Genomic DNA, 27,432 nt, shown 5'->3' with positions numbered 1-27,432 from the left:
ATTGGATATTAGATGTACCGGTATGTGGATTGTTTTCGAAATATCATCATTTATTAGAAGTACAGAGAAACAAAAATCTCGGTAATTTGTTGAACAATATGTTGTATATGCACTTTTAATAATAAATCCTGATAAAATTAATTTTAAATTTAATTTTATAAAATTGTCAGTGTCTTATTGTTGATTTGTAATTTTAATTATATGTTATTTTTGGTTGCTTTGAAACTATAATCATGTGTTATTTATGTTTTGAATCTTTAATTCATTTTTAAAATCCAATGTACTTGACCATTCAATTTCATTCTGAAAACTGAGTGATTTGAGATGTTACTTCAATGTCTCAAATCACATGGTTTTTGGTGTGAAGTTTTAGATTGCAGTGTTTTAATAATAATAACAATAGAAATTCGATTTTTGAGTTTTACATCACTCCACAGTATAGAGTGGTAAGTGATGAGTTATTGTTAGATTTTTAAATAATTGTAAAATAAAATGTGACCATCACTCCCTTGTATATCTATGTCGGGATGAGTTATGCTTTAAGATTGTATGTCATATTACAGAATCAACTGAAGAGCAGTAAATGTTTGGAACATGTCTAGACTAATGTAAGAGAAAATTGAATAAAGGATGTTGAATGGTGGAATGTTTTTCTTTACACTACATTGTGTTTTAAAAATAAATTGTTTGTTATTAATATGTCAATAAAATTCAGAAACTTTCAAAGCAAACTATATAAAAATTTAAAAGAAATTTTAGCTCACAAAAACTTTTATTAGATATTTTTTACATTCACAAAATGGAAACATAAATAGATTAGATAAATTTAATTAGGTGTCAGGCATATCGCCTCCAGGTACCATCTGTAAATAGAAATACATTCAAATTTTACTTTATAATTTAAAATAAAATACGAAAATAATAAAAATTGACTAAATTATCCTTTAAAATAAACGTTAGGATGGAAACACCTACAAAAATCATGTTTTAATATAGCAATTTCTTATAAGTTTTTAAATTTGTGCCAATAAATATTTTTAATTGTGTTACTGAGAGATTTATTGCAATTAATAACTATAAATTCATAAAATAAATTTATTTATAACAAGAACTTTTTTAAAGTAAAATCATGTTAAATATTGTATATAATTTATTCTAAACACACAGTCTTTAGTACATAGAGTAAGCTTATAGAACCAATTTATCATTAAAATTCATATCCAAAATGTTAAAATATAATACTGAGTGCCTTAGAAAGTAATTAAATCAGAGCAAAAGAAAGAGAATGTTTTTATACTATATCATGATAAAGATTAGTATACATTAAATTATGCTTTAGTAAAGTCAATTTTACGAAGTTTTGTATTTCATTTCAAATATCTGGGTAGCTCTCATGCATGTGTGTAAGTGATCAAACTGTTTTTTTGTTCATACAACAAATTCAATATTCCTGTAAATGCAAAACAATTTTACATTTGCTGATACTTTCTCGGGCATTAACTTAAAAAATTATCAGCATATGGATAAAATATCCATACTTCTCTTTTATGACAGCTTTTCATATCCCAAATTACTGAAAGACTATTTAACCCTAAAAACTAATTACTCCTCTTAAATATATTTCATAAATTTATTAATATTAATGTTATGTAAATGGTATTAAAGAATTAGTTGTGTAAATAACCATATGTACATATGTAAATAGTATTTTTTCTTTAAGAAAATATACTATTTACTTAAAATGTCCTTTTATATGAGAAACTCATTTGCATGTAATAAATTGTCTACATAATTTTGATAGCACGTTGATGTGAAAAATTGTAATGTAAAATTGGAATAATAAAATATATATTGATCTGTTTTGTTTAAAAATCTATAAAACTGGCATTTCTATTTTGGAAAAACAATCTAATTTAACTGCGGAATCTTACTAGGTCAGTATGAATAACAATAATGGAATGAAAAGATCATGCATTAACTGTGTTTATATATGAAAATATGCTATTTATTATTGTTCTCATAGTAGATTAGCAGAAATTTTTCAGTTTTCAGATGAATTGAGAAAACTGAAATTGTTTTCATGACAATTAGAGAGAAATATAAACAATTATCCTATATCTGAGTTTTTTCACTTTGTATCAAAAATTCATTAAAAAAATATATACAGTAGAGCATCGATTATCCGACTCAATTGGGGACTCGGGTTGGTCGGATAACTGAAAAAATGGATAACCAAAAAGTATGATAAAATACATTACTAGTGTAGTATATTAGTATATCCCAGACATGGGTAAATGTGGCTCCCAGAGCTGCATGCGGCTCTTTTTGAGTTACGTGTGGCTCTTGCTGAAAGTGTTAATTTCTGTTTGATTATTATTATTTTTATAATTTTGTGAAAATATGTTTATTAAAAAAAATTCAATATTTGTTTTATATTATATAATAAAATTGTGCGCCTTACCATACTATTCGCCACGACAGTACAGAACTGCAGTTCCCATGCATTTTGCAAAACCTATATTTCAGCTCCCACTGAACTCTTGCTTGCCCACCCCTGGTATATCCCATGTAATTAGTGTATTAGTATATCGCTATTAACGTACTTTGTGTTGAATTTTCATTGACGTTAAGCCTAACAAATTGTTTTTTTTAAAATAATAATCGTTGCTATTGTATCGGTAAAAATTATTTCTTTATTTTGCACAAAATAAATTCAAAAATAAAGAAAAATAGAAAATTAAGCCTCGTTTAAATACTGGCTTCCCTTTCATGGTCGAGCCAGCTAAACCACTCAAAAATTTAACAAAAATAATATTAAAGTAGCCAAGACATAGCCAAATATTGTAGCACCATACCACTAGCGGACATTTGAATTTGCCGACTAGAACGCAGTCGGTTAACCGACGTGACGGTTGATCGGGGATCAGATAATCGATGCTCTACTGTATATATAAATATCCCAAGACCTGAATAATTAAGGCAGTTTTTGGTTTAATTCAGAAAAACTTCTGATGTCTCTTGTATGATTAATAAAAACATAATGAAGATTCCTTGAAATTTTTAATAATCTGTAAGGTTATTTTTGGTTTTCCAATAAATATAACATTCCAAATATAAATTCAAAATAAACATATGCATGTGTAACAGTTTTTTGTTTTGTAATTGTTTTTCTATTTATTACTAAAGTTTCTTGATTACACTTTAAAACACTGTATATAAAAACTTAACTTACATTATTATTACTAGATTTCAAATTTAAATAAATTTTTACTTTGATTTTAAGGGATTAAACTTACCATTGTTATGTTATTGCCATTCAACAAAATTTCATCTAATTTTGTGACTCTTCGACCTTCTGGAGTGCTTTCACTGAAAATTGATTTATTTTAAATAAAAAAACATTTCATCATATTTTATTACACTAAAAATTTATTTATAAATTAAATTATGAAAAACATTATTTGTAGCAACTTTTATTAAATCACTTTTTATGCCAACAAGAAGTGCCACTTTGTATAGAGGGCATTCAGAGTTTCAGCGAAAAGGTGATAGCTGTTTGTTCATGTGCGAGTTGGGTACATGCACGTTCTTTTATCCAGGTGTAAACTGTATTAGAGTTCTATAACTTGTATATAATTATGACATTATCATCAAATGATGTATTAAAGTATCTGAAATTAGAAAAATTTGAGAGGAAATTCTGCTTGGTTGAAAATGAAGAGGTTTATACCATATTTCTTGTGGAGTGAAAAAAAAAAACATTAATGGCAATTGGCACATACTTGCTTTGTGTTGACAGACAGACCACAACACCACAATTTTACCCCCATAAAATTGAATTTTGAGAAGAGTTGATAGAAGCCCAGTGCTCCAGCAAATGCAGTTCAGGTTGCTGCACTCCTATTTCTTAACAGGCAAGTTTTGTTTGTCATAAAATTTAAGAATAAATATTACGAAGAGCTATCTGGAGACTTATTAGTAACAATACTCCAGACAATTACTTTTAATGATTTAAATAGGTATCTACTACTATAAATTATTGACAACCAATTTTTATTGCAAACCTATTCCTCTAAACCAAATCTTGCAGTGTCTATCAACAACATAACTAACCCTAATGTTCTTATGCAAAGATAAATTAAGTCCACAGATAGTTCGTAATATTTACAAAGAAACTGTCAAGAGAAGAACAAAAATGCACAATATTCTTTTACATGCCTTAGGCGAACAATTTTTGTTGTTCACCTAATTATTTGTTAATTGTTTATTTTTTACATATTCTTTGGAACAGCTGGAATTCAGTTTCACTGACATGAAAAAGCAATGGGGTAGGGTAAAATCCCTGATTTGTACTTATGAAGCCACACCATATCCCAGCTTTGCATATTCAAAGTAGATACTCCTGCTTTAAGTAGTGAAATGCAATAAAAATTTCAGAAAATGCTGGTACAAATGTTGTGAAGATAGTGCACTTTCAAAACACACCAAAGGCAGACATCAAACTTTATTAGAAAGAAATGCACCCATTATCATCAGATTTAATAAAACATGATTGAATTGCATGACTCGAAACCAAAAAATTTGTAAGCCTGTTTACATAATGTAACAACTTCAATCCTGACTGTAATAGCAAATTTGTTAATCCCATAAAAACCATTAATAAAAGACCAATCATGAGTAACATTAAGAAGAGAACACTGTTGGTCTTATATATACTTTATAGTATGCTATTTTCACAGTATATTAGCTATAACTACTTTAATGTATTAAAAAATTAAAATGTTTAATAACATTTGTTTGTATCTAAGTATATTGACCTGTTTATAAATATTTGTAATTAATTATGTTTATTTCACATAAAAACATTCACACAATCAACACAAACATATAAATGTTCAATGTGAACCCACACTTGAGCAATTGCCAAATTTTCATTAGATTCTTCACTTCAAAATTAGCTTTTACCTCAAAGAAATGAAAGTCTTATTAATTTGAGTCCTCCTTAACTGTACAGTTTTTCAGTTAGAAATCCTTTATCAGTCATAATAACATCATGCGTTTCTAGTTTCTTTAAGATGCCACTTTCTAATGTGATAACTTTATCAGATGCTCGACCATCACATGCTTTGCTGATAAATGTAACTAGTCCAGCTGGAGAAATTCTTACCATAAATTTTATTGTGTCCATTGTAATAATGGGAATACTCTGTATGTTAGAATTTTACTGTGTAAACAGATAGGCTTCTCCATTTTTACTTCAGTACAATTCAATATTAAACAAACAGTCCTGTAATGGCAAAAACATTCTGGTATATTCTGTAAAATTTCATCTTTAGATGGTCATATAATTGCACACTTTAATGTCTTTTAAAGTGTGCAATTATATGACACACTTTAAAGTTTAATCTTATGTAATAAGGTTAATCTTCTGTATGGCAAATTTAAATTTTAGCACCAGCAAATATTACCTTCTTCAGTCTCAGATAATTCTGTTTCTTAAACCACAGTATTTACAACTGAAAAAATAATGCAGAGCTGGAAACTATTCCTCCTTTGTGCTCACTCCTTTCTTGCTGTCAGTTGAGCTTTTTTTCTCAGAATAAGAGCATGTTTGTGGAAACTTGCAGGTAAATTCCGAGAAGGAACGGCACCAGGTCTTAGTCTTAATGGCTTTACGTGGAATGTGAGGATTTGCTAAATATAATTTTGTACATGTGGCTTAGATATTGTACACCTCAAAAACAATTTAAGTACCATAAATTAAAACAAAGAAGTTCCTTTAAATACTAATCTGGAATGAAAAAGGAATCTTTTAAAAAGTGCTTGCTATATGCATAAAAGTTGTTTGTGATTTTCTTTCCAATCTTCAGCTTTCTCTTCCATTCCAAACACAATTTTTTATTAATGAGAAACTTACGCAAACTAATTTTATTACTGACACTTGAAGAGCACCCAAAAACAGAACAAATTCTATTACTTTTCAGTTTGAGTGGAGTTTATCATGGCTTATTCATATTGCTTACAACCAAAACCTTACGCATTATCACCTTTTCAAGTTTCACTCTGTAAGCCACCAGATGTTGGGAAATCTGTGGCATTTATCAATAAATAGATCAAAAATAAACCTAAGGGCATATTCTTGGAAGAGAGTTACTTTAGATGCTGCAATTTTAGGCAATTTCTACCAAAATAAAGGAATATGACATCCTTTCCAGATGACAGATGATTATCCATTCTTGCATATGAACGTGAACAAAAATAACATTAAAGACACAGTCTGTTTAAAAAGGATTCACCGTTTATTCACTTTCAATGTTCCAGAATACAAACTTTTGACAACTCACATTTCATTGTGAGCTACTTGGCTGTCAAAATTAAAACGTCCCTTAAAAATAAAGAAAAAATATCTTATTAAAAACACAGATTTAAAATTTGGAACTGATAATGCCACAGATTTCTTCTTTTCTTCCATCCTTACCACTTGGGGATGATAGAGCTATTTATATAGTAGAAACAAATGCTGGTAATGTAGATTTTCAGCTGCTCCTGGTGACAAATATTTCTAGTAGCTTTTCTGTTTTTACAGGAAGTTTTAATTTTGATGGCCAAGTAGCTCACAATGAAAAGTCAGTCGTCAAAAGTTTGTGTTCTGGAACATTGAAAGTGAATAAATGGAGAACCCTTTTTTCAACAGATTGTCTTCAATTTAATTTTTTAAACTTAATTGCCATCCAATGAAATTCTACAAATTAATTAATATTGAAGTACAGTAAACTCCTGATTATCCAGTTTGCAGATTATCTGTGCATGAATTTAATTTAAAAAAAAATAATTATATGTGTATGTATTTTTTAAATAGTTGCTCACTTTCGTGTTTATGCATCCTATAAGTGTGCAAGTGTTCATATTTAGATGTTTAAATCATTAAAAGATTCCTGCAACAAACCAAAATCAAGATTTTCTTAATAATAATGAGCATTAAACATGTTAAAATAATTGTCTGCCTTAGAAATGTATAATATGTTGTATTTTAGAAATAAATACTGTAATTATAGTTCGGATTATCCGTGTTTTTCAATTATCTGTGCCACCTCTCCCCACCATTAGCCCAGATAATCAGGAGTTTACTATATCTATTGGATAATGATAATAAACAAATTGATGATTGTTATAACAACCCTGATAAAGAATGAAGAAATAAAAATAAATAAGTTTTCAAAAAGAAACCTTCACTTATATTTGCCATTATTATATTATATTATATTTTTATAATTAGACCTAATCCAATTAAAAGATATATTTTGGCAGAAGAATTTAGTCACACTAAATTATAGAATGTATAATAATTACAGACAAAAGATTAATCATTGTAAAATTAAAAGTAAATATAAATGGATTCTGTAATACTCACTATTCAGTCACATCTTCTAAAACCATATCTAAAGACAGCGTTAAAGAAATTGTGTTTTTATTAAACTTTATTAATACTTAGAAGTATTCAATTTTCATTCATTTTACAAACTAGAGTCAGAGTTTGGAAGTAGTTTCTTTTTATAAAAGAATAAATAATGATTAACTTAGCAAAGCATTTTTATTTGTTTTATATAGTAGATCCTTATTAAAGGACATCTATTTTTTTCCATTCCAAGCAACTGGAGAAAACAATGTTTACATTAAAAAATTCATTTGAACGAAGACTGTTTTAACAACTAACATTATAATAATACAGTATCTCATATACTGTATATGAGATACTACATATTATATTGTATATTATTAAGTGCGCCACTCCCAAAGAAATAATACTGAAAATGCTAAGAAGCTACATAACTAAAAAGAAAACAAGACAAAAGTATATTTCTTTATTTATATACCAGAAATTCCCATCAAGCACGATGTAATACTTTTTATGAGAAAGTAGAGATTGAAGAATTGAGAATAGTAGAGATTTCAAGAAATTCAAAAATAGTTGTTAGTATAAACTACTTAATTTGTAGTATTATAATCTGTTGTAACAGAGCAACAAAACAAAATTTCACCTGGAGTAGACAATAGTAGTAGGAGTTATAGAGAACACACACACACACACACACAAACAGATTTAGGCCTTTATATTAAAATAATATTACAAATCTTTTTTTTTTTAGGCTACATTCTGAGTAAACAATCTATTGTCTTTTAAAAGATTTCCTTGCTGTCTTCCTTTAGTAATAGACACCTCAATACTGTTTTGATGATTGATGTGATGCTGTTTCTGCAGTCCTTGACAAAGCCATTTCTTAATTCCACGTTGATAAAACAGATAAATTGCATGTATGTTAGTTAGATGAGCGATAACACTTTCTAAATAATGGGCTTGTTAGATTGTTACTTTTGATTGGCTAATAGAACATCACATGGTCACTATGGAAATTTTTATAAAATTTGTTATAGAAGTGACACAATAAAGCTATCTATTTTAACATTTAAATTTAATGAAGTATGTTTAAAACATGCCATTGCCAAAATATTAAAAAATGTAACTTAAGGGGAAATTATCATCATCAAGCAGAAACTAAATGAAATCACTAACATCACTGCAACAACATTTTATGGCTAATATTTCTGCAAAAACAAGTAGCCTATACTTTCCATCAGGACATAAAGCCAAAATTCCATCTGGATAAGACAAAAGGTACAAGAGTTATAAGAAATTCACTCTCTCTTTCACACACACACACACACACACACACACACACACACACACACAAAGACAAAGACTTTTATATTAATAACAAAGTAAATGATCAACAAACAGAAAGGAAAAAGATAAAAATTTATGGTACTTTTCTGTTAACGGGACGCTAGCCGATATGTACAGCAACAGGTAAGATTCAAGTCTGAATGGGGGTTTCTCACCACCCCAGAACTGTTGACCCTTTGTGAACATGCTTTGCTGCTCGCTAAATGTGAATCATGTAGAATAAGCAGTATACTGATACATGTTAAAAACTGACCTTTGGAGGCAAATATCTCACAAAGGGTCCCACTTGCACCTCAGCACCCGGGTGAGTGCAAGCCCCCCACACCCCTAAAACTATATAACATCAAGTACCCCATGAACAGTCAAGTGGGCCATTCAAAGCCGACACTGTTGTGTGGGCTAAATAGCTAAATGCAATAGTCTTAGAAGACGACAGTACTGCGCATCAGAATAAAGATACAACTGGCATTCCACTAACAAAAAAGAACCAAATTTTATCACATACAAAAATGAAAAGGAATTTAATAATAAAAATAACATGTATTTATTAAACTTCTGTCATAAAATTCTTTAAATGCATCAGTATCAATATTATTTTATATTTAAATGAAAAATGAACTAACATCAAAAATAAGTTTACTGATATAGATCAAAAAATATGCTTTCATCTTGAACATTCTTTACATTAAATAAATTAATAATAAAAATAACAAATTGTTAATTTTTATTATTATTATTTATACAATAAGTTATTTTATTATATTTTTATTAGTTTGTTATGTATAAATAAAAATAACTAATCGTTATTTTTATTATTAATTTATTTAACAATTAGTTATTTTTATTTATACATATTTTAAATTTTTTCAAAAATATTTGTTATTAAAATATCAAAAAATGAACAAAACATCACAAATAATAATAAAAGAACTTTTTCACAAGAAAGGATACTGACAAAGCCATCAAATCCAAGTAATGTACCAACAATTTCTTTATCACTTTTCATGATAATGTGTATTCGAGAACCAACACATTTGTCGATTAATTCTGGAATAAAACAAAGATACTTATTCAGAATATACTATACAATTTTATATTATTTGTAAAATAAACTATATAGTATTTTTAAAGTATCCTAAAAAGCATTTTATGTAGTAACTACATTAAATTTTTTAATGAAAGAATTCACATGTATAAATTCTAACTTGAGTGAACATCACACAATATTCATAATGAAATTTATTCAATAGTATGTTATTATATTGAGCACTACAATTATAACCTAAAAATAGTTTATGATAAAATCAAGAATATTAGTTCATTAAGATGCATTTATGCTGAATTAACAAGTGCTTTTTCCATAACAATGACATACATGCAGTTGGTCTGATTGATATTTTTCTCCTCGTATTCACGTATGCTTAATTTCATATAAATTACCATGTTCAAGGTAAATTTGCCCACGAGATGTAATAGTGGCTCATAAAAGCTCTAAGTTAATTTTTTACCCTTACTGAATAAGAACTACTGCATATGATTGGGAATGATCAATTCAATTACTTCACCCACACAATGAAATATGTATTACATCATTCCAGTTTAAAATATTTTAATCAACTATACAAAGTCTAAAAGTTACATAAATATTTATTTGTAAATGTTTTTGGCATACATTATGTTAATCTCAAACCAACACACACATTCATTGATAAAAAAAAAAGATAGAATTGTCCGATTACTGCAAAGCTGTTTATAGTTATGTCTCAGACAGGTATGTAAATCATTAGAATCGTGGTTCAATTGCATACCAGGTAATGCCAACAGAAGCTTTAAAACTGACATCCCAGTATACTATAAAAAGACTCACAGGACTCGCTGTGTTCAGAATTAACTCTTTACCTATACGGCGAATTCAGAAATAGTGGCAGACTTCACATGGGCCAAATTTCTCAAATTGCACAAGGAACACCTCCGACGGTCGGAAGCCATAGAAATTTTTAAAGCTAACTTTGCATCACGTATAAATCTTAAGGAAGAAACGGCGTCGTCGACGGCCCGGCAGGGTCTACTCGACACGATACAGTCGCGTCAAGCAGAGTCTAATTTTTAGTCGTTAGTCGATTGATTGTTATGCGCAGGACAACGTCTGCACAACTTTAAGTTTATATTTATAGTTTGATTGATCGTTCGAATTACATTCTTTTAAAAACGTTTATAAATTTATGCTCGTCCCGAAGGTCATTCCATCGGGTAACCATTCAGTTGCACCCAAAGAAGAACTCGGGAGTTAGAAAACGTTTGTGCAGAGATCATGTTTTTTGTTTATATACACTGCAAATTGGTTCTGTTTGTTATTACATATATCCCGGCATGGCATGATGTAATTTGGTGTTCGGAATTTTTAGTATATCTGTTCGTTTGGTGGTCTTAGAGCAGTCCACGAGCTTGTTGTATCACCGCCAGCAACGAATTCTAGTTCTACTTGGGGTAAGATTCTAGGGTTGCCTGAGGGGGTCCCGTCCCCTCAGGCAACCCTAGAATCTTACCCCCCAAATTGTAGACCCCTGTGCGATCAAATAATGTCTAACGAACCATACCCCTACGGTGGCACTCCGACCATGCCGGTCTCGACAGCTACCCATTATATAACCATGAATTTTTTAATACAATTACATTTTATTGAAATTATATTTATTGTGTAACGACGGTAAACTTACCTAAAGGTAATAAAGTTGTTGGATTCGGTATACTTGTTAAAGCCATAATTTATAAACTGAAAATAATTTTACACTGCGCAAGCCTTCGATTCAAAACTAACGTCAACGAAAATGGCGCCACGTTTCGTATAGTGTTGCCAACCTCCCGTCGTAAAAACTCCCTAAACACAACTGAAATTCCCCTAAATAACTTTTGCTCATGCAATGCATATTAATATATATATATGTGTGTCTTTGACAATCCAGAGAAACATAAATATTCATTTTAGGATCGGGAGGTGCGAGCACAATCGAACAAAGGCTTCACGTGATAAAGCGACCTCAACATTACCCCGTATTTTGGAAAAAATACTTAGGATGATCTGCTCCGAAAAAATAATTTATAAATTAAGCAAAAAACTCTTCAGTCGAATGCTTGCCTCTTAAAGTTCTCTTAAAGCCCCTTAAATTAAAAATTTCGGTGAAAAGCGGTTGACTTCGGACCGTAAACATTTGTCGGAAATTTTTTAAGAACTAGAATCATAGCCACACGGTTCTGTTTCATATCTCAGTTCTACATTCATTTGCCACGACGACGTTTTGTTAGACATGGAAGTACGGTACATTTTGAATCACGCTAAGATAGTCCATGACTTTTCTGGGTTTTCTTTACTTCTCTAACACCTAAATACGGGACAGTTCCTGTTGAGTCCTCTGGAGAGACTCTGCTTGACAGATCGCCTGTGTTACGCTGCCTAATTTGGTTATCTGCATCACTCCACTCCACACTTACTAAACAATTGCTTGAAATACGAAATATTTGCAGTTTCAGTTTGCATTTGTTTGGTTACAGAAAGCGACATGTGGGCGAACTGCCGAGAAAGGATGTTTCCCGGGAGGACTTTCTATGGGGTAAGTATGGAAAACTGGTTCTATTTAGGTGTTACAAACGTAATGAAAATACTGCACGTGGCCAGCCCATTAACCAGGTGCGAACCTTATCAATGTTTAGTGTTATCTATTCGGCCACTGATGGACTCTGTTTACCAGTAAGTTGTTACGTTTAAATTGTAATGAGTCCATAGTTTATTTATTTATTTATTTATTTTTTGTTTACAATATTGCATTTAATTGTTGGCTAAACAAGTTCTATCTGATCTTAATTCCGTAATTTCGGATCAATTTCTTCAATTAACTATGAATATTTAATTGTTAAAATTGAGGCAATTTTTCCGAATTTATGTATATATATATATATATATATATATATATATACACATATACATACTTTTTAAGAAAAATGTGTATATATATTTTTCTTAAAAAGTTTGAATCTGGGCGAGCAACGCCAGAAATTATTCATGGGATTGTAGGATTGGATTGGATTTGTGGAATTAGGCAACGTGTACGTGGCGGCCGGATGGCCGAGCGGTAAAGGTGGCAGCCTACCGCTCTGGGGGACCCGGGATCGAATCCGAACGGGTCAAATAATCCCCAGGAATTTTTCGGGGGGTGGTCCGTTCGGATATGTCGGGCCCCGTCCCTCACCACCCGGTCGCCCCATTGTGGGCCTGGCCGAACCCATAATGGGCCTACTAAAAGAGGCCCTCTTAGTGCCCACAAAGCGGAAAGAGTTAAAAAAAAAAAAAAAAAAAAACGTGTACGTGGGCGATCTAACGTGCGAGATGTCTCCCGGGAAGACTTTCTGCTCCTATTTAGGTTTTAAAATATGAAGAAAACCCGAAGAACGCCACGTGCCTAGTCCATTGGCATGAAGAAAACCTGTAAAAAATCCATGCTGCCATCTTGTTGGCAGGCGCGAACTCGCAACCAGTTTTCCGAGGTTTTATTCACTGGGTAACTAGTTGGCCAATGTATAAAATAACGAACATTATTATATTTAATAACTGCATCGAAACCATTAATCATATAAATTTGTTTAAGAAGTTCTGTAGGAGGGTTTAAGTATGCAAACTCTTAAGCAATTGTCGTCCATAATACAAGACCCATTTCATTAAAATCAAAAATTAGACATTTTCTGTATCAGATATGTAAATTTAATTTCATAAAATATTCGAATTTCGAGCTGAATTTCACCAGACTCGAAAAATTTTGAAATTTTCAGGGTCAAATTTTAGTACACACATAGTAATTTAGGTCTATAATCCGATTAATTTACGTAAAAATTAATGCAATAACGTAATATTCCAATTACAAAATCGGTTACTTCCCACCTTTTTTTGAGATAGAAGGGTTTCGTAGTGGACAATGGGAACGACACAGATTAAATTTGTGTCAATACGCAATTAAGAAACTTTTTTGGGCGGAGGTAATCCATTATTTTATTTGATTACGGCAACGCGACACGCGAGTGATCTGCCGCGGGGATGTCTCCTAGAAGGTCTTTTATGAAAAACTGATTATTTAGGTGTTATAAACTTGGAGAAATCCCGGAAAACTCCACGTGGACAGCCCGTTGGTCGGGCGCGAACCCAAGACCAGTGTTTAGTGGTTTTATCCAGTCGGCCACTTTTGGGTTCTATTATTGTGTTACATCAGTGATTTCCGAACATTTTTGGGCCACCGCTCCCTTGGTTCCACAAACTTATACCCAACGCACCAATCCGTTTTTCCATGGGTGGAAAAATCTTGGAATTATTCTTAGAAAAATTTTTCCATGAGCCTCATACTTTGTGTCCTTACCTTACATTGTTCTCCATATCTGAAAACCATTAAACTCAATATTTCTTCTTACCTGATGAAAGGGACAAACGGTTCCTTTGTTTCTTTTCTCCCCTAGGTTTACTCACCGACCCCCCGGGAGCGGTAGCGCCTACTTTGAGAATTACTGTTACACGCTACTGTTATTTCAACTGATAAATCATTCTGAGTTATTAACAAGGCAAACTACCTTTTTGGGGGCTCGGATCGAATGCGGACGGGTCGAAAAGCCTCCAAAAATTGTTGGGGATCCGGATATGTCGGGTCCAGTCCCTCACCGTCCGGCCCCATTAAGGGCCTGACCGAACTCATAATGGGCTTGCCAAAAAAGGCCCTCTTAGTGCTCACAGGGAAGAGAGTCGATCAACACTAAATCAATGGCGCTGTTTTATTTCTTCTTACCACAAGACACGGAAAATTTTTTTAAAAAACTTAATGTTTATTATTATTTTTCTATGAAAACATATTTAAATAAATAATATTCGGTTTTTCTGGTAATCTATACATTTCTCCATAGATGATGATGAGAATCCGCTGCTGGTATGTGCCTTTAATTAAAGCAGCATCTGCTAGGTCTTTCTATTCTGTGTCCGGGATCAATTTCCTCCATTGTCTAAGGAAACGATCCATATTCTAAAAATCAACAGGATCTTTTAAGGCAAAGGACGATAGAAATTCTATCCTAAGATGCTGATCCAAGTGTTGAGCCTATTGGTGATGGTACTAAAAATGGAAGACAGTGGCCCTTGGCGTCGAATGGGATGAGGTGGTCTAACTACAGTGTTAAAGTGAGATTCGTTCCTTCTTATTTGTTCCTGAAATTAGGCCATAAATTGATTATCTCGATAATTAATCACTTTTATTATTTAGCCATTAGAAGACGAAGGTTAACAGAATTCATCTAGAGATATTCTAAACCAATTTAGACATCAAATTTTTGATTGAAAATCATAGATAAATGCAATTAGTATGAGCCAGTTTTTTAAAGTTAACTGTAATTGATGTTTCAAAATAATTATTTTTAGTACAGTAGCCCCTCGTTATATCCTACACTCGAATATTCCGTTTGTCTTCCAAATACAAATGAGCTTTATCCAATAATGGGCAAATACATCGGTTAAAACGCACCATAAGATGAGTTATAACCGATTTGTCACCCTGCATGAGCGATACAACGAGGGGCTATTTATTAAATTATAAACGAATCAAAATGTCAACTTGTCTTTGAACTAAATGTTTTTTTCTTTCGAAAGGAAGGGCGTGTACGAATTACAATAACTTTACGTCATTTGAGTCAAGTTCATCTGGCGTAGGCTGCTTTATTTTAAACACGGGAAACTACATCTTTGCTAAATTTATAAGCTGTTATTCTATAAAGTTCTAGGGAGAGCTCCTGTCTGTTTATCCGAGACAAATGGCTTGGAATTTGATATCCAAGCACACAAGGAAGTTGGAAAATCGAATGATTGGGTCATTAATTTTGGGAAATTTCCCTCTGACAGGTAAATAAATTTAACAATACTTGCTCCTTAATAAAATAATAGCATAAAACTTTCTATACTTACTCTCCTGAATGGATACATTGTGATATTCCTGACCGTCACTTCTTTCTCATTTACTACAACTTTCACTTCGATGGGTTGGTATCCTTCCGCATAAGCCTGTATCATTTATAGTACCTGTTTATATTTACAATTTCATTCACGGATAAGAGAATTCCTACATAAATTCGGCTTACTTCAATAACGTAAGTTCCTGGTAGTAGTATCCTCCAATACTCGCCTCTGTTGGTGGTGTGGAAACCCACGTCTCGACCTTTAACCTTCAGACTAGCTCTAGATATGGGCCGATTTTTCGGGTCTTTCACGATGCCTTTCACTCCTTAAACGGTCAAGAATAATCTTTACTTTGTAAGAAATTACACGAGAATCGCGTGTACGGGCACTCACCTCGATGTACTTCACCGAGAAATCTCAATAGAGCCTTCCTATTGTCCGTCCAGTATCTAGGGAGCTCTTGTCTGTACGGATATTTACAGCAGGACACTTCGAAAACTAACTCCATGCAACCTCCCCATACGTAACTATAATCCTGCATTCCACCTACGTACGAAAAACTAAGTTCTAAACACAGTTCTAATTAATTACTCCCGCTAGACCCGAGGATGAGACCATAAACTTAGAGATTCTACCTGTTAAAGGATACCAGGCTGCACCATTAGTTGTTCCATTAGGAAATCCCGAAGTATCCTGCCAACAGGGGATACCAAGATGCATGTTCTCGTGATTGAAGGAATAAGTGGAAGCCAAAAGTCTGAACACATCATCATCAGGAGTTAGAGATGGTGTTCCGTACGTCTGAAAAACTGTAAAGAGTAACGCATTTTTATAGAATAAAACCTGTCTAAAACGGAAACCGGGAAGCTTGCGATTCCGGCTTACACAGGTTCTACCGTACAAAGTGAACTTACTCGAATTGGCGGAATTATCGAAGGGATAACTAGCCACTAAAGCTCCTCCGTGTAAACTTCCCGATAAGACAAATTGAATCTGATGCAACCAATCGCGAACGGCTTTAGTTTCCGGTTGTTGTTGTTTGTTGTTGGTTTTAAAATAGTCGGGAAAGTTGCGATTCAAGTCGAACCCGCGAGCGTTATACCTAAACGAGAGAAAAGAAAAACGTTATATCGAAGTATCGTGAGAGCAACGAAGCGCTAAAAGTTTTCTCTTACCTTCCTTGATTCCCGGAGCATTGTCCTTCAACGGCTACTTCGAAACCATCCGGATTCATGGAAGGCATGATGTGTATCCGCGTGTTATCTAACAACCAGCGAACGTAATAATCCGTAGGATAATTATTTATCAGGTACATAATTAAGTGCAGCATCAGTTCCCTTCCTACAGCCTGCAATAATCATCAATCGATGTCAATAACCGATTATTTGCCTCCTATAATCGGCTATATACAAAATTGTAAATTCTAATTACGTGTAAAAATCTCCCGACCCCCTCGACCTTTACTCGCCAAAATTTAGTATCGTCGATTCTCCTAATATAGGAACCTCTCTGAAAAATTTCAGAAATTTTTGACAGAAAACACACGAGTTATTGAGCTTCAAAGTGGAGATCTTGCCTCCTATACACAAACATCCATACATACAAAAAAATCCCCCAAATTTCTTGCATTTCTCTACTGTTGAAGGTCCCCGAGTTCAAAAATGTAAAAATCTTGGAGGGGTCGTTTTTCTACCGATCTTCATACTTCCCCTCTGTTATATATATATAACAGAAAAGAAAGTTATAGGGCATTAAATCAGGTTCAGCGCTCCATTCTGAATATAATTAAAATCTGTGCACTATATTTGCATTTATTCGATATTTTTCTCATATTTAATCTAACTCTACGCTCAGCAATAACGAATACAGGATGACCCAACAGTCAGTAAACGGGAGGGGAGAAGCGGGGGATTTTTACCCTGGTCCGGAGAAAATTTAAGTGTTTGCAGTGGTTCCTACTTCTATAAATTAATCATAAGACTGTTTTTTGTTTTTATTAATCAAAGGTTCTTCTCATTTTATTTGTTCAAAACAAAAGACAAAAGGGGCCCACTCCATCGCACACAAGAAGCCCAGGTACTAGATACGCTTGCCAATATGAATGTGAATATAAAATGGACTTTAAACAATGTATTATTTTTATACAATTGTTTTAAAAATTAAGTCGACAATTTAACGGTTAGGCCACCCTGTATTTAAAGACCAGATTAATAAAATAAGGCAATCAATCTTCTAAGGGGATTGGTTGCCTTCCGGGAGGATTTCCTATGAGGAACCGGCCCCTATTTAGGTGTTAGACACGTGAAGAAACCCGGAAAATCTCACGTGGCCGGCCTGTTAGTCAGGCGCGGTTCAGAGCGGTTTTATGCACTCTGCCACTAGTGAGCCACCCCTAAAGATCCACTGTTAAGAATATAATTTTTGTAATCAGGTAATTAATTACACGCGATAATAATTACATAAGGGAATTTTAATGACAATTAAACAGATTACTTACCTCGTTACCGTGCATATTGGCTATGTATTTGACATTGGGTTTCAGAAGCGGTTCCTCTTGAGGATATCTGGAAAGCACGATCACCCACAAATCTCGACCTGTAAATGTTAAGCACACTTCAATTTCGAATGATTCACCCCCTTTAACCTTTAAAACACTAAACTCACCTTGAACGGATTTCCCTACGGAGTAAAGCAAAGTAAAATCCCTATATTTCCGACTTATCTGATGCAGAAGCGTGGTGATCTGATCGTAGTTGTGGTAATTAAAGTTAACTTGCATACGCGGACATACTGCACCGCCGTCAGATAGATGTAGAAGAGAATTATGAGGAAACCAGACACGCACCAGTAGGCCGGTTTCATTTTTGATACTGAAAAGAAAAACCGCGGTTACGTCCGCAATTATATAAAAGTGTAGGGGGAAAAAATGGGGGTTAGTTGCGCAAAAATTGATTGCCAACTTAAAATTAAAATTTGTTCATCGGCGTGTAGTTGCGTCGTTTGTTTATTAAAAGCCGGGTCACGAGAACTAGGCCGTAACTTAGGTTAAGTTTCGGGTTGATGATTTGTTATCAAATCGTATCGAAATTAAAATTTTCTTGATCGGAAAAATCAGCATCATTTCATTTTAATTGTAATTATCATCATCATTTCATTTCAATTGTAATTATCATCATCATTTCATTTTAATTGTAATTATCATCATTTCATTTCAATTGTAATTATCATCATCATTTCATTTTAATTGTAATTATCATCATCATTTCATTTCAATTGTAATTATCATCATCATTTCATTTTAATTACATTTAGAATCATATCATCTACTTACATTTTTTAGTGGAACATTTAATGGACTTGCTCCGACTTTTTAACGAAAATTCCCTTTAAAAAAAGAAAGTTTTATCGGTTAAAACTATCCTAATTTAGTCAAAACTATTAATCAAATTCTGTAACTAATTAAAATTAAGCAAAACGTGCCAATAACGCAGATTAATTTCCACGAAAATCTCACCATACGTGAACTTATAAAAAAGTGTAATTTAATGAAACTTAACTGATAAAACAATTTTTTTTAATGAAGATTACTTAAAATTTGCTTAATTCCGTTTAAATTTAAATTAAGTTTGTAAATTTAACAAGTAAAATCGAAGGAAATCCGTTTATTTACAATCCTATTAAGCAATAAAATACATTTATTTTTAAATATTTTTGTTGTTATTTTGAATTTTAAGGTTTTAAAAACCCCAAATAATTAACAAAAATAACACATTAAGGCCTAAACACAAAGTTTATTGATATTTTAAAGCCAAAATAATCCGTAAATTACAATTGTGCTGAAGTTTTACAATAAGGCAAATTAACCAGGGGTTAAATTGAAAAATCCTTACTAAACTTCGCCGTAGGAAATTTTAATAGACTGACGCCATAGAAAATAAAAAATACAGGCATTATAAATACATTCGATGTAGTAAAAAGTGGTCTGTGACAGTTTAAATACGCGAAAAAACAAAGTTTTATCTTACGTTTCTCAGCCCTAAACTACAAACTTCCGGAGGAAGTTTGTAGTTTAGGGCTGAAAACTAAAGATTAAACCTACTTAAATTTTTAAAAAACGAGAGTTTAAGTCCTTATTAAAATAAATTCGGCCCTAAAAGTTGCGATAAAATCTACTTTTGCCTGGTAGTAAAGCAGCTATCTCTCGAACATTGAAGAATGGAGAAATCGCCACTCTTGTGACGTCAGATATAAAAGGCCCTTTATTATAATTAAAATTTTGTGATTAATTTAAAGTTAATTGGGTAAAAACTCGCATGCGAAGATCATTTGTTATCCTTACCTTTAAGAAACTAGTCGAGAGTTTTCGTAAATTGTCAACGTGCTACGGGTCATTCAACTAGCTGCACCTTCCAGGACCTTGGCTCTACGCTTCGCATCTCGGAATCACGTGACTGGCGCGAAACGATTTCCGGGTTTTTCGAGGGGAGAGGACTCGTTTTACCTCGTGACGTAGTTGACCTTCTTGAGTAACTGTCTTGCAACGGGCTATGTAATATCCGCAATTTTTCTTAACGTTCTAATCTCGGACGATATAACGGCGATACGGATTTCAATCGCCATTTATTGATGAAAGGCTCGAGTTATATAATCCTGTGAAGATATACGAGGGGAGGTTATCACACGTAAATTCCCGCTAATTAAAGCTGTTGAGAGCATTTTTAAAAGGATCCACCGTTGTATAATGAAGTAATTTGGAAACAAAATTACAACGTCTGTCAATAGATAATATATAAATTTATTCTGTACAAGTCACTTAACATGTTATCACCTATATCTAAACAACACAAATCTATCACAGGATACATTCTTTTTTTTTTGTTTGTTTAAACTAATCCAATTCTATTTACAATAAAATTAAGTGTAACACTCAAGAATGACGAGATAATTCTTCTAAGTCAGAGACAATATTAAATTATCATCTGGAAGATTTAAATTTAATTCATTTTTATCTCTCAAAATTGGATTTTTTAATGGATATTTCATCAAACAGACCGAAATAAAATACATCTTATTGTTTTTGATTATCATTAACTGTTGTATCACTAAACTTTTCACAGTGTAGATCAGTGATGTGCAAACTTTGAGTGCCAAAATTTATTAAGTATTTTGTATCATGAAACTTAAACTGGAAGTAAAAATTATCGGAATTTGCTGAAGATTTCCCCGCAAAAATTAGGTTAGAATCGATTTGTAAAATTGTTTTCTTTCAATTTTTGATGTTATGTAAGGAAGGTAGCATCTCGCCATGTATTACATACTTGTCGTCGCTGCGGAAACTTTTGGTGGCCGTCGCGGCGTTCTCTGCCTTTTCTTCTGTGTATTATGTGAAAATGGTTCCTCAAACTTGTTTGCAAACCGTCATAATCCGGATCGGTAATTTCAAAAATTGCACCGAAGAATGGTAAAAAACCGATAAGCGGGCTCACTCTTCGAAACGTTTGCTTTATCTTAAATTTAGATTAAGAAAATGTTTTGTACAAATAAGTACGTTAAGTATAAAGATTTATTTTAATACATGTGAAAAAATTGAGTTTGCATAAAATGTGTCTCTGAAATGAGAGCTGTTTTTCAAAAGTTTGCACATGACACCGATAACAACAAGATCCAGAAAAAATTAAGTATGGAAGTCAATATATACAATTGAAATATTTATACATTTACACAAATGTTAATAATTACTTTTCATTAGATAACTGCGGTCATATCCAAATCTTATAGTACATTATTTAACATTTATTACAGTTTTTCGAAAATAGGAAAAATCTCTTCTACACTCAATGGTAAAATTTGCAGATTGAGAGGAGACATTTCGTTTTCTACTTTTGTGGTCTGGTCGCGGAGCTGTTTCCAATGATGGAGGATTCTCGTATAATAGGCGGTCTTTTCGTAGTCGTCTAAAGTCGTGTAGACTCTGAGAAGTCCCCGGTAGTCATATTCCAGGCCGCTGTATCCTTTTCCAAATAATTTAATACCTAAAAGCAAAATTGATAAGAATTCTTTACTCGTGTTATATTTTGTTATGATTTAAATCATTGATTTGCAGTGTGCCAATGCATCCCAAGAGAGGGCTAAATGTGCCACAAATGTTATGAAAGTATATTTTAAAAATGGGAAGAAAGACTTTTACAAAGATTTATTACATCCATGGTAAATAAACAACTAGGTTAGGCCTACAGGTTATCAGTTATTACAGTACACAGCTAATTATAATTTAATATATTGTAAATTTTGTGCACAAAGTGCACCATAAATGTTTTTTTTTTGTGTTTTACAGTGCACTATGAGCCAAAAACGTTTTAAAACTACTGATTTAAATTATTACTCGAAAGAATTCTATAAGCTAACTTAAATTTTTAATAAGATTTATTACAAATACATTTTCTTATTGAAATTTTCACACAGTTATATTTCATCTATACTAAGAAATTTATAAAATTAATAACACTCGTCTTCATTTTAAGGACTGATCATATTCAAGATATAACAATTACAGTATGACTTAAAAGGACTTACTGTGCCAGTAATTATCTCCTGCACAGGCATCATACCACATACACCAATATCTAGAAACATTAGTGTTTCACAAAAGTGTTAAGACCCATGTGTCATTACAAAAGGCTGCCACACAACACATGCCACAATCAAGAAATTCTTATGGATACATACACAAACAGCACATAAACATATTAATAGCATGTAAGGTAGTTATGCATAGTGCTTTGTTGAACCTGGATTAGTATAGTGCTAGGCACCGGTAACTTATATATGCAATACACAATATATTCCACCAATGCCACCATAATAATAATAATAATTTGGTTTATTAGATAAAAATTAAAATTGATTAACTCTCTAACTTTCAGAATTCAACTAAAAAAATAAAAAAGTACAGCTACTTTAAAGCAACTGAACTTTTTTTAATAAATGAGAAATATATTCAGACTCATAACCCAGCTTCAGCTCATACAAGTTTTGGAATGTAATGTCAAATTAAGGCAGAGCTCCAGATTTATATTAAATTTAAAAATTATAGAAGAAATTTCAAAATATGGTACCAAGTTTTTAAAATTTTTCATAAACTTTTAACATTAGAACTCATACTTTTACATTTAAAGCATAGAATATTTTATATTGTTGAAATACGTTTTTAATTCACTAATTTTTTATGCTGATTACATATATCAAGATTTACTTCAGCATCTAATCATTGACATGACTTTTCTAATGTTTTCAGATTTCTGATGTATTATTTGTATTATTTCTGATGTATCATTACAAACATAGGTTATATATCTGCTTTACTAGAGAATTTTCTTGCTGTGATTTAAGATTTTGACTCTGAACTGAAATAATATTTCATGGCAGTGTAAAATACATTCTTTTATTTGTGCTCTAAACCAATTCCCAATCTTTTTCATACACTAATCCTTCTTAGAATTTTTCCATTGATATAGCCTACTACTTATCTCAAATTACACCAGAGATGCCAAAGAGGCATTGTCTGTACATATGATGCAATGTTGGAAGTATTTGTAGTATTCAAATTCATTTTTATCATTTTTATATTAGAAATCTATAATGCTAGAAAGTATTTGACATATTAAAATGATAATGCACAATGTGCAGTATCATATTAATATGCTGCATTATATTAAACAATTATAGAAACCTTTTTATCTATTCATTTAATATTAATAAAAATTAGCATCATTTAAAAATTACCAATCATTAAAAGTAAATTGTAAAAATTGAATACAGTATATATTATTATGACATCATCACAATGCTGAGCTGCAATTTTAAATCATATTTTAATTTTAAAAAATTATGTTACTTCCGGCCCTGGCCAGAAGTTTGTATATAGTCAATTTGAACCTCTGGCCCTAGCTGGTCTCAATTTTCATCTAACTCCATTCAAGACTAATGAAAGACAGACAATGGATAAGAGTGAGAATAAGTCTACAATTTGAAAACTGCAGCCCAACAATAAATTAGAACATTAATTTAATTTAAATCAGGAAAATGAAAAAACTTGTTTGAAGTGTAATATAAATTTGTGAAATAGCTAAAGTTTATTCACAAAATTTTCTGAACACTAATATATTTCTAGAACAAAATATATAATAAAATGTTCTCTTACCGATGCTTACTGATCGACAATACAACTTCTCTGCTTTTTCAAACAGTAACATATCATAATTATAGAGAGAAGCTAAATGACCAACTGATAAAGCTACTTCATAATCATCTCCACCTAACAATTTTTCTTTTATCTGAATGGCTTTAAGATGCATTTCTTCAGCTTCCTTTTTTTTTAAAATTAATAAACTATGTTAGTATTACGCATTTTTAAAAAAAACTTTTAAATTTTAGTTATTTTTACCTTGAAACGCTTCATTGATTGATATAGTCGGCCCAAGTTTCCATAATGTTTGGCTGTCTGAACATTCATTTCTCCAAAAGTTCTTTGTGCAACAAAAAGAGCTGACATATGTAAATCTTGAGCTTCAGATAACAAACGTTGTTCTGCTTCTTTATCATGGTTATCAATGGCAATTTCTTCTAAAATAAGAGCTGTTAAAACAAATATATCATTTACTTCTAAGTTCTACTACATTTATTTCACTTTTTAACATTGTTACTATTGTTTTTGTTTACTTGACTAAACACAAGTTAAAATGCATGTTTTTTAAAATGAAATTCATATTTATTTTTATGTAATTTTTCTTGTAAAACTTTAATTGGGTTTGATTGCAAACTCTTCTGATCATAAAATCAACTCAAAGCAAGCATAAAATAAATTTTGTAAAATAGGAATTCATATTATGATAATTGATTCAAACACCTAGTTCTAAGTATAAAAAGTACACTCACTCACTGTACATAAACTGTAAATAAAGTGAGTGACCTGCTTCCAATCATACCAGTTCGTTATCCAAGATTACAAGTGATTGGTTGATTTGGATAACATCCAAACTAATAGTTTTCACTTGTGAATTATGTAGAAGCTTACAATTAAAAATTATGCCAGTCTCCTTGGTTATAATAAAACTGTCACCAAAAATTACTATATCAATGGTCTGAACACTGTTCTTGCTGACAACACAAACAGATATCCAAAACAAAATAATATGTCAATGGAAGTGACACTTGGCACAAATGACAGCATGATCTGTATCTATTAAAGTAATGAACAAATCAAACAATGAGCTGATCTAAAAAGAATGTATAACAGAAACTTTATTCCACATACATCACTTGACACACATTGAACAACAAAGAACAAAACAAATTCAAATTTCAGTTGACATCTTGGATTGTTATAACAGGTAAAACAATATAATAGCAAAACAGACATCAATATCATTGATAAGACTCTGAACAACATAAAAATCACACATGATAGATAAATCCATCCTAAACACAACATACAAAATTCTTAAACAGGAAAAAAAGAAAAAGAAAAATCTTCTGAAAAATTGATAAGGTAGTTGTCAGTATTATGCTTTAAATGGAAAAACATTTTTCTTATTTTAAGAAAACAAAGAAGTTTCTAAATAAAATAATTTGATTTTCTGAAGCATACATTCATTTTCTTTATATTATGGTACCAAGTTAAAAAAACCTTTAAATAAACATTTTAGAATGATCTGAATGATCTTTCAAAATCTGCATTATATGTAGATTTTGAGATTTTGAAAGATGTCTTGTGGACTAGTCTGACAAAGAAAGCATTCTAAGAAGGAAGTTTGTTTTCAGAATGGAAGAAAAAAAATCACCTAAGCTTGAAGAGGAATAATATAGAATTAGTTATCATGTTTGTTTTTTTATTTATAATCATAGTGAGATAATTCTCAGAATGGGAAGTTCCAACAGGATGAAAAACTTTGGAAAGTCTTCAGTTTGAAAACACTGAAGTTTGAATTAAACAATAAAGAATTTAATAAATGATCAGTTATATGCTAGAATACAAAGAAGTCAAAAGTTATTCTTGACCAAGTGAAACATTTAATTTATGAAATCTCAAACTACAAAATAATAATAATAATAATAAATAAATAAATAAAATAAATAAATAAATAAAAAGACAAATTGAGGAAACAGTGTTCTGAAACTCAGATTGTAACATTTTCTATTCCCTTTCAGGAATTAGTGTATGTTGACAACTGTTGTGAAGGCAATTGTTGGTTTTTCAAATCCTAATAAATCTTTGGATTTTCTGAATTTATATAAACGACTCTATAAATTTAGAAAAACAAAGAGATTCTTTAGGATTAAAACATTAAAAAAAACTAGTAAACAAAATTTTATTATTTTTGATCAAAGCTTTTATTAATTAAACTTTGAATAAAATGAATACTAAAATCATTACCTTTAACTCGTTTTGATGATGCCAGTAGTAGGTGATCTTCAGGTAAAAGATGCTTCATAATGGCCATTGCTTTATCAGCATGTTCTCTAATAAAAGTTAAAATTACAAACATTTTAATATCTTCCCTTATTAAAATAATTACAATTAACAGCATTTATATCATCAGAAAGCTATCAAACAATTACTTTCTTTCTCTAAATTCTTTTAAGAATTCGGGTCTACACAAACTATGGTATGTAATATAGTGATAGTGATATTCAAACAATGACTAATTGTTATTAAGAAAGCCCTGAAGTTAGAAACTATTTTATATTTTTTAAATTCAATTAAAGACATTCACAACCTTTGTATATATTAGCTCAACTCGTTTTGTTTAAATCTGTTCATACTGGGATATAAAAAAGGTTTCTTGTGTGTTGATTTATCCTTCCCAGAGATTGTGTGAGAAGTTGTATATATTAGCTTTTTGATTCAACAAAAAAAAAAATATTAATACACATATTATAAGATGACACTAATGTTAAAGTGAATTCTTTTGCATTCATTATTTTAGTAATAAATTTTCTGTAGTACAGTGTCACTTTCTGATATTAGTAATGTTATCAGACAATTAAAATGGATGTGTACAAGCTGCATTTTTAGACTAGTTCATTATGTTGTTAATGAACTGGTCTAAGAATGAAAGTATAAAATGTAAAAAACATTTATATATATAAATGGCAATGGTGATGCAAAAAGTACATGTAATTTAGCAGTATAATTTCACTTTTTAAATTTTGATTATCTCAATGAAAGTAAATTATTCTGGGTGTTGTTACTGCTTTGATAAGATTTGTCACTTTAATGTATTACTTTATAATAAATAACAATAAATAAATAAATTCTATTTTTTCCCCCCTCAAACAAAACTATGAAGTTTCATAAGTACAATTTATAGTTAAGAAAATATATGCTTTACATACTATAAGATGTATCATAAAAAAATATTTTTTCAATTATTGAATTGCTAAATGTGTTTTGTTCACAAATCTAATCTCTTAAAACTTAAAAATAATTCAGTAAAAAACGTATTCACTAAAAGTAACAATGGGTGAATAAACTAAATTATAGTAAACATCTATAAATCTCTAATAATTTTATAAGTTTTTCAAAATTTTAATTCTTTATCCTATTATATACAGTTGAGTTTGCATAAGTCTTCATAGGTATAACTGGACACAGTTGGTTAAGTAGTCAGTTTTCTATGGTCCTGGCTGACTTACATAGGCATTAATGTTAAAAAAC

General features: G+C 31.3%; 4 protein-coding genes across 5 annotated transcripts in view; 1 reads left to right on the top strand and 3 right to left on the bottom strand.

Annotated features, from left to right (window-relative positions):
* The window catches only part of LOC136990417 (beta-hexosaminidase subunit alpha-like), a 376,498-nt gene that overhangs the window by 204,035 nt on the left and 145,031 nt on the right, over positions 1-27,432 (top strand). The gene's annotated exons all lie outside the window — the stretch shown is intronic.
* Positions 754-11,578, bottom strand: LOC136990471 (U6 snRNA-associated Sm-like protein LSm5). The gene is made up of 5 exons (XM_067288858.1): positions 11,461-11,578; positions 9,695-9,790; positions 7,412-7,439; positions 3,297-3,369; positions 754-863 (listed from the first exon to the last, which is right to left on the bottom strand). Exons 1-5 carry the CDS (start codon positions 11,504-11,506, stop codon positions 831-833), a joined length of 276 nt encoding a protein of 91 aa, XP_067144959.1. The 5' UTR covers positions 11,507-11,578; the 3' UTR covers positions 754-830.
* On the bottom strand, positions 14,579-18,578 carry LOC136990454 (carboxypeptidase D-like). Its single transcript, XM_067288840.1, is given in 10 exon segments — positions 14,579-14,975; positions 15,726-15,821; positions 15,899-16,041; positions 16,110-16,262; positions 16,352-16,525; positions 16,631-16,818; positions 16,892-17,064; positions 18,214-18,311; positions 18,381-18,497; positions 18,500-18,578. Coding segments are annotated over 10 exon segments (1,359 nt in total). The 3' UTR covers positions 14,579-14,837.
* Pat1 (Protein interacting with APP tail-1) overlaps positions 20,490-27,432 on the bottom strand; it is a 34,940-nt gene continuing 27,997 nt past the window's right edge. Inside the window, exons 11-14 of one of the 2 annotated variants that reach the window (XM_067288848.1) lie at positions 26,149-26,234; positions 24,160-24,350; positions 23,917-24,082; positions 20,490-21,748 (exon numbers count right to left, since the gene is read on the bottom strand). In XM_067288848.1, the coding sequence (XP_067144949.1) occupies positions 21,513-21,748; positions 23,917-24,082; positions 24,160-24,350; positions 26,149-26,234 (679 nt within the window). In that variant the 3' untranslated portion in view covers positions 20,490-21,512. The remainder of the gene's footprint in view (positions 21,749-23,916; positions 24,083-24,159; positions 24,351-26,148; positions 26,235-27,432) is intronic. The other variant, XM_067288849.1, reaches the window with a different exon arrangement.

This window comes from Centruroides vittatus, unplaced genomic scaffold, assembly GCF_030686945.1.
Source record: "Centruroides vittatus isolate TY-2023 unplaced genomic scaffold, ASM3068694v2 scaffold_932, whole genome shotgun sequence".
NCBI lineage: Eukaryota > Metazoa > Arthropoda > Arachnida > Scorpiones > Buthidae > Centruroides > Centruroides vittatus.
Note: the sequence above shows the minus strand (reverse complement) of the source record. Positions and strands in the feature narration are given on the sequence as shown.

What these genes read in the sequence shown, in the direction of transcription:
- LOC136990471 (XM_067288858.1), bottom strand. Translation starts at nt 11,506, where the DNA reads ATGGCTTTAACAAGTATACCGAATCCAACAACTTTATTACCTTTAG. An exon ending in TGGATTTGATGGCTTTGTCA is followed by an intron (nt 7,440 to 9,694) that starts GTATCCTTTCTT and finishes CGCTGTCTTTAG; the next exon opens with ATATGGTTTTAGAAGATGTG. An exon ending in TTAGAAGATGTGACTGAATA is followed by an intron (nt 3,370 to 7,411) that starts GTGAGTATTACA and finishes ATCAATTTTCAG; the next exon opens with TGAAAGCACTCCAGAAGGTC.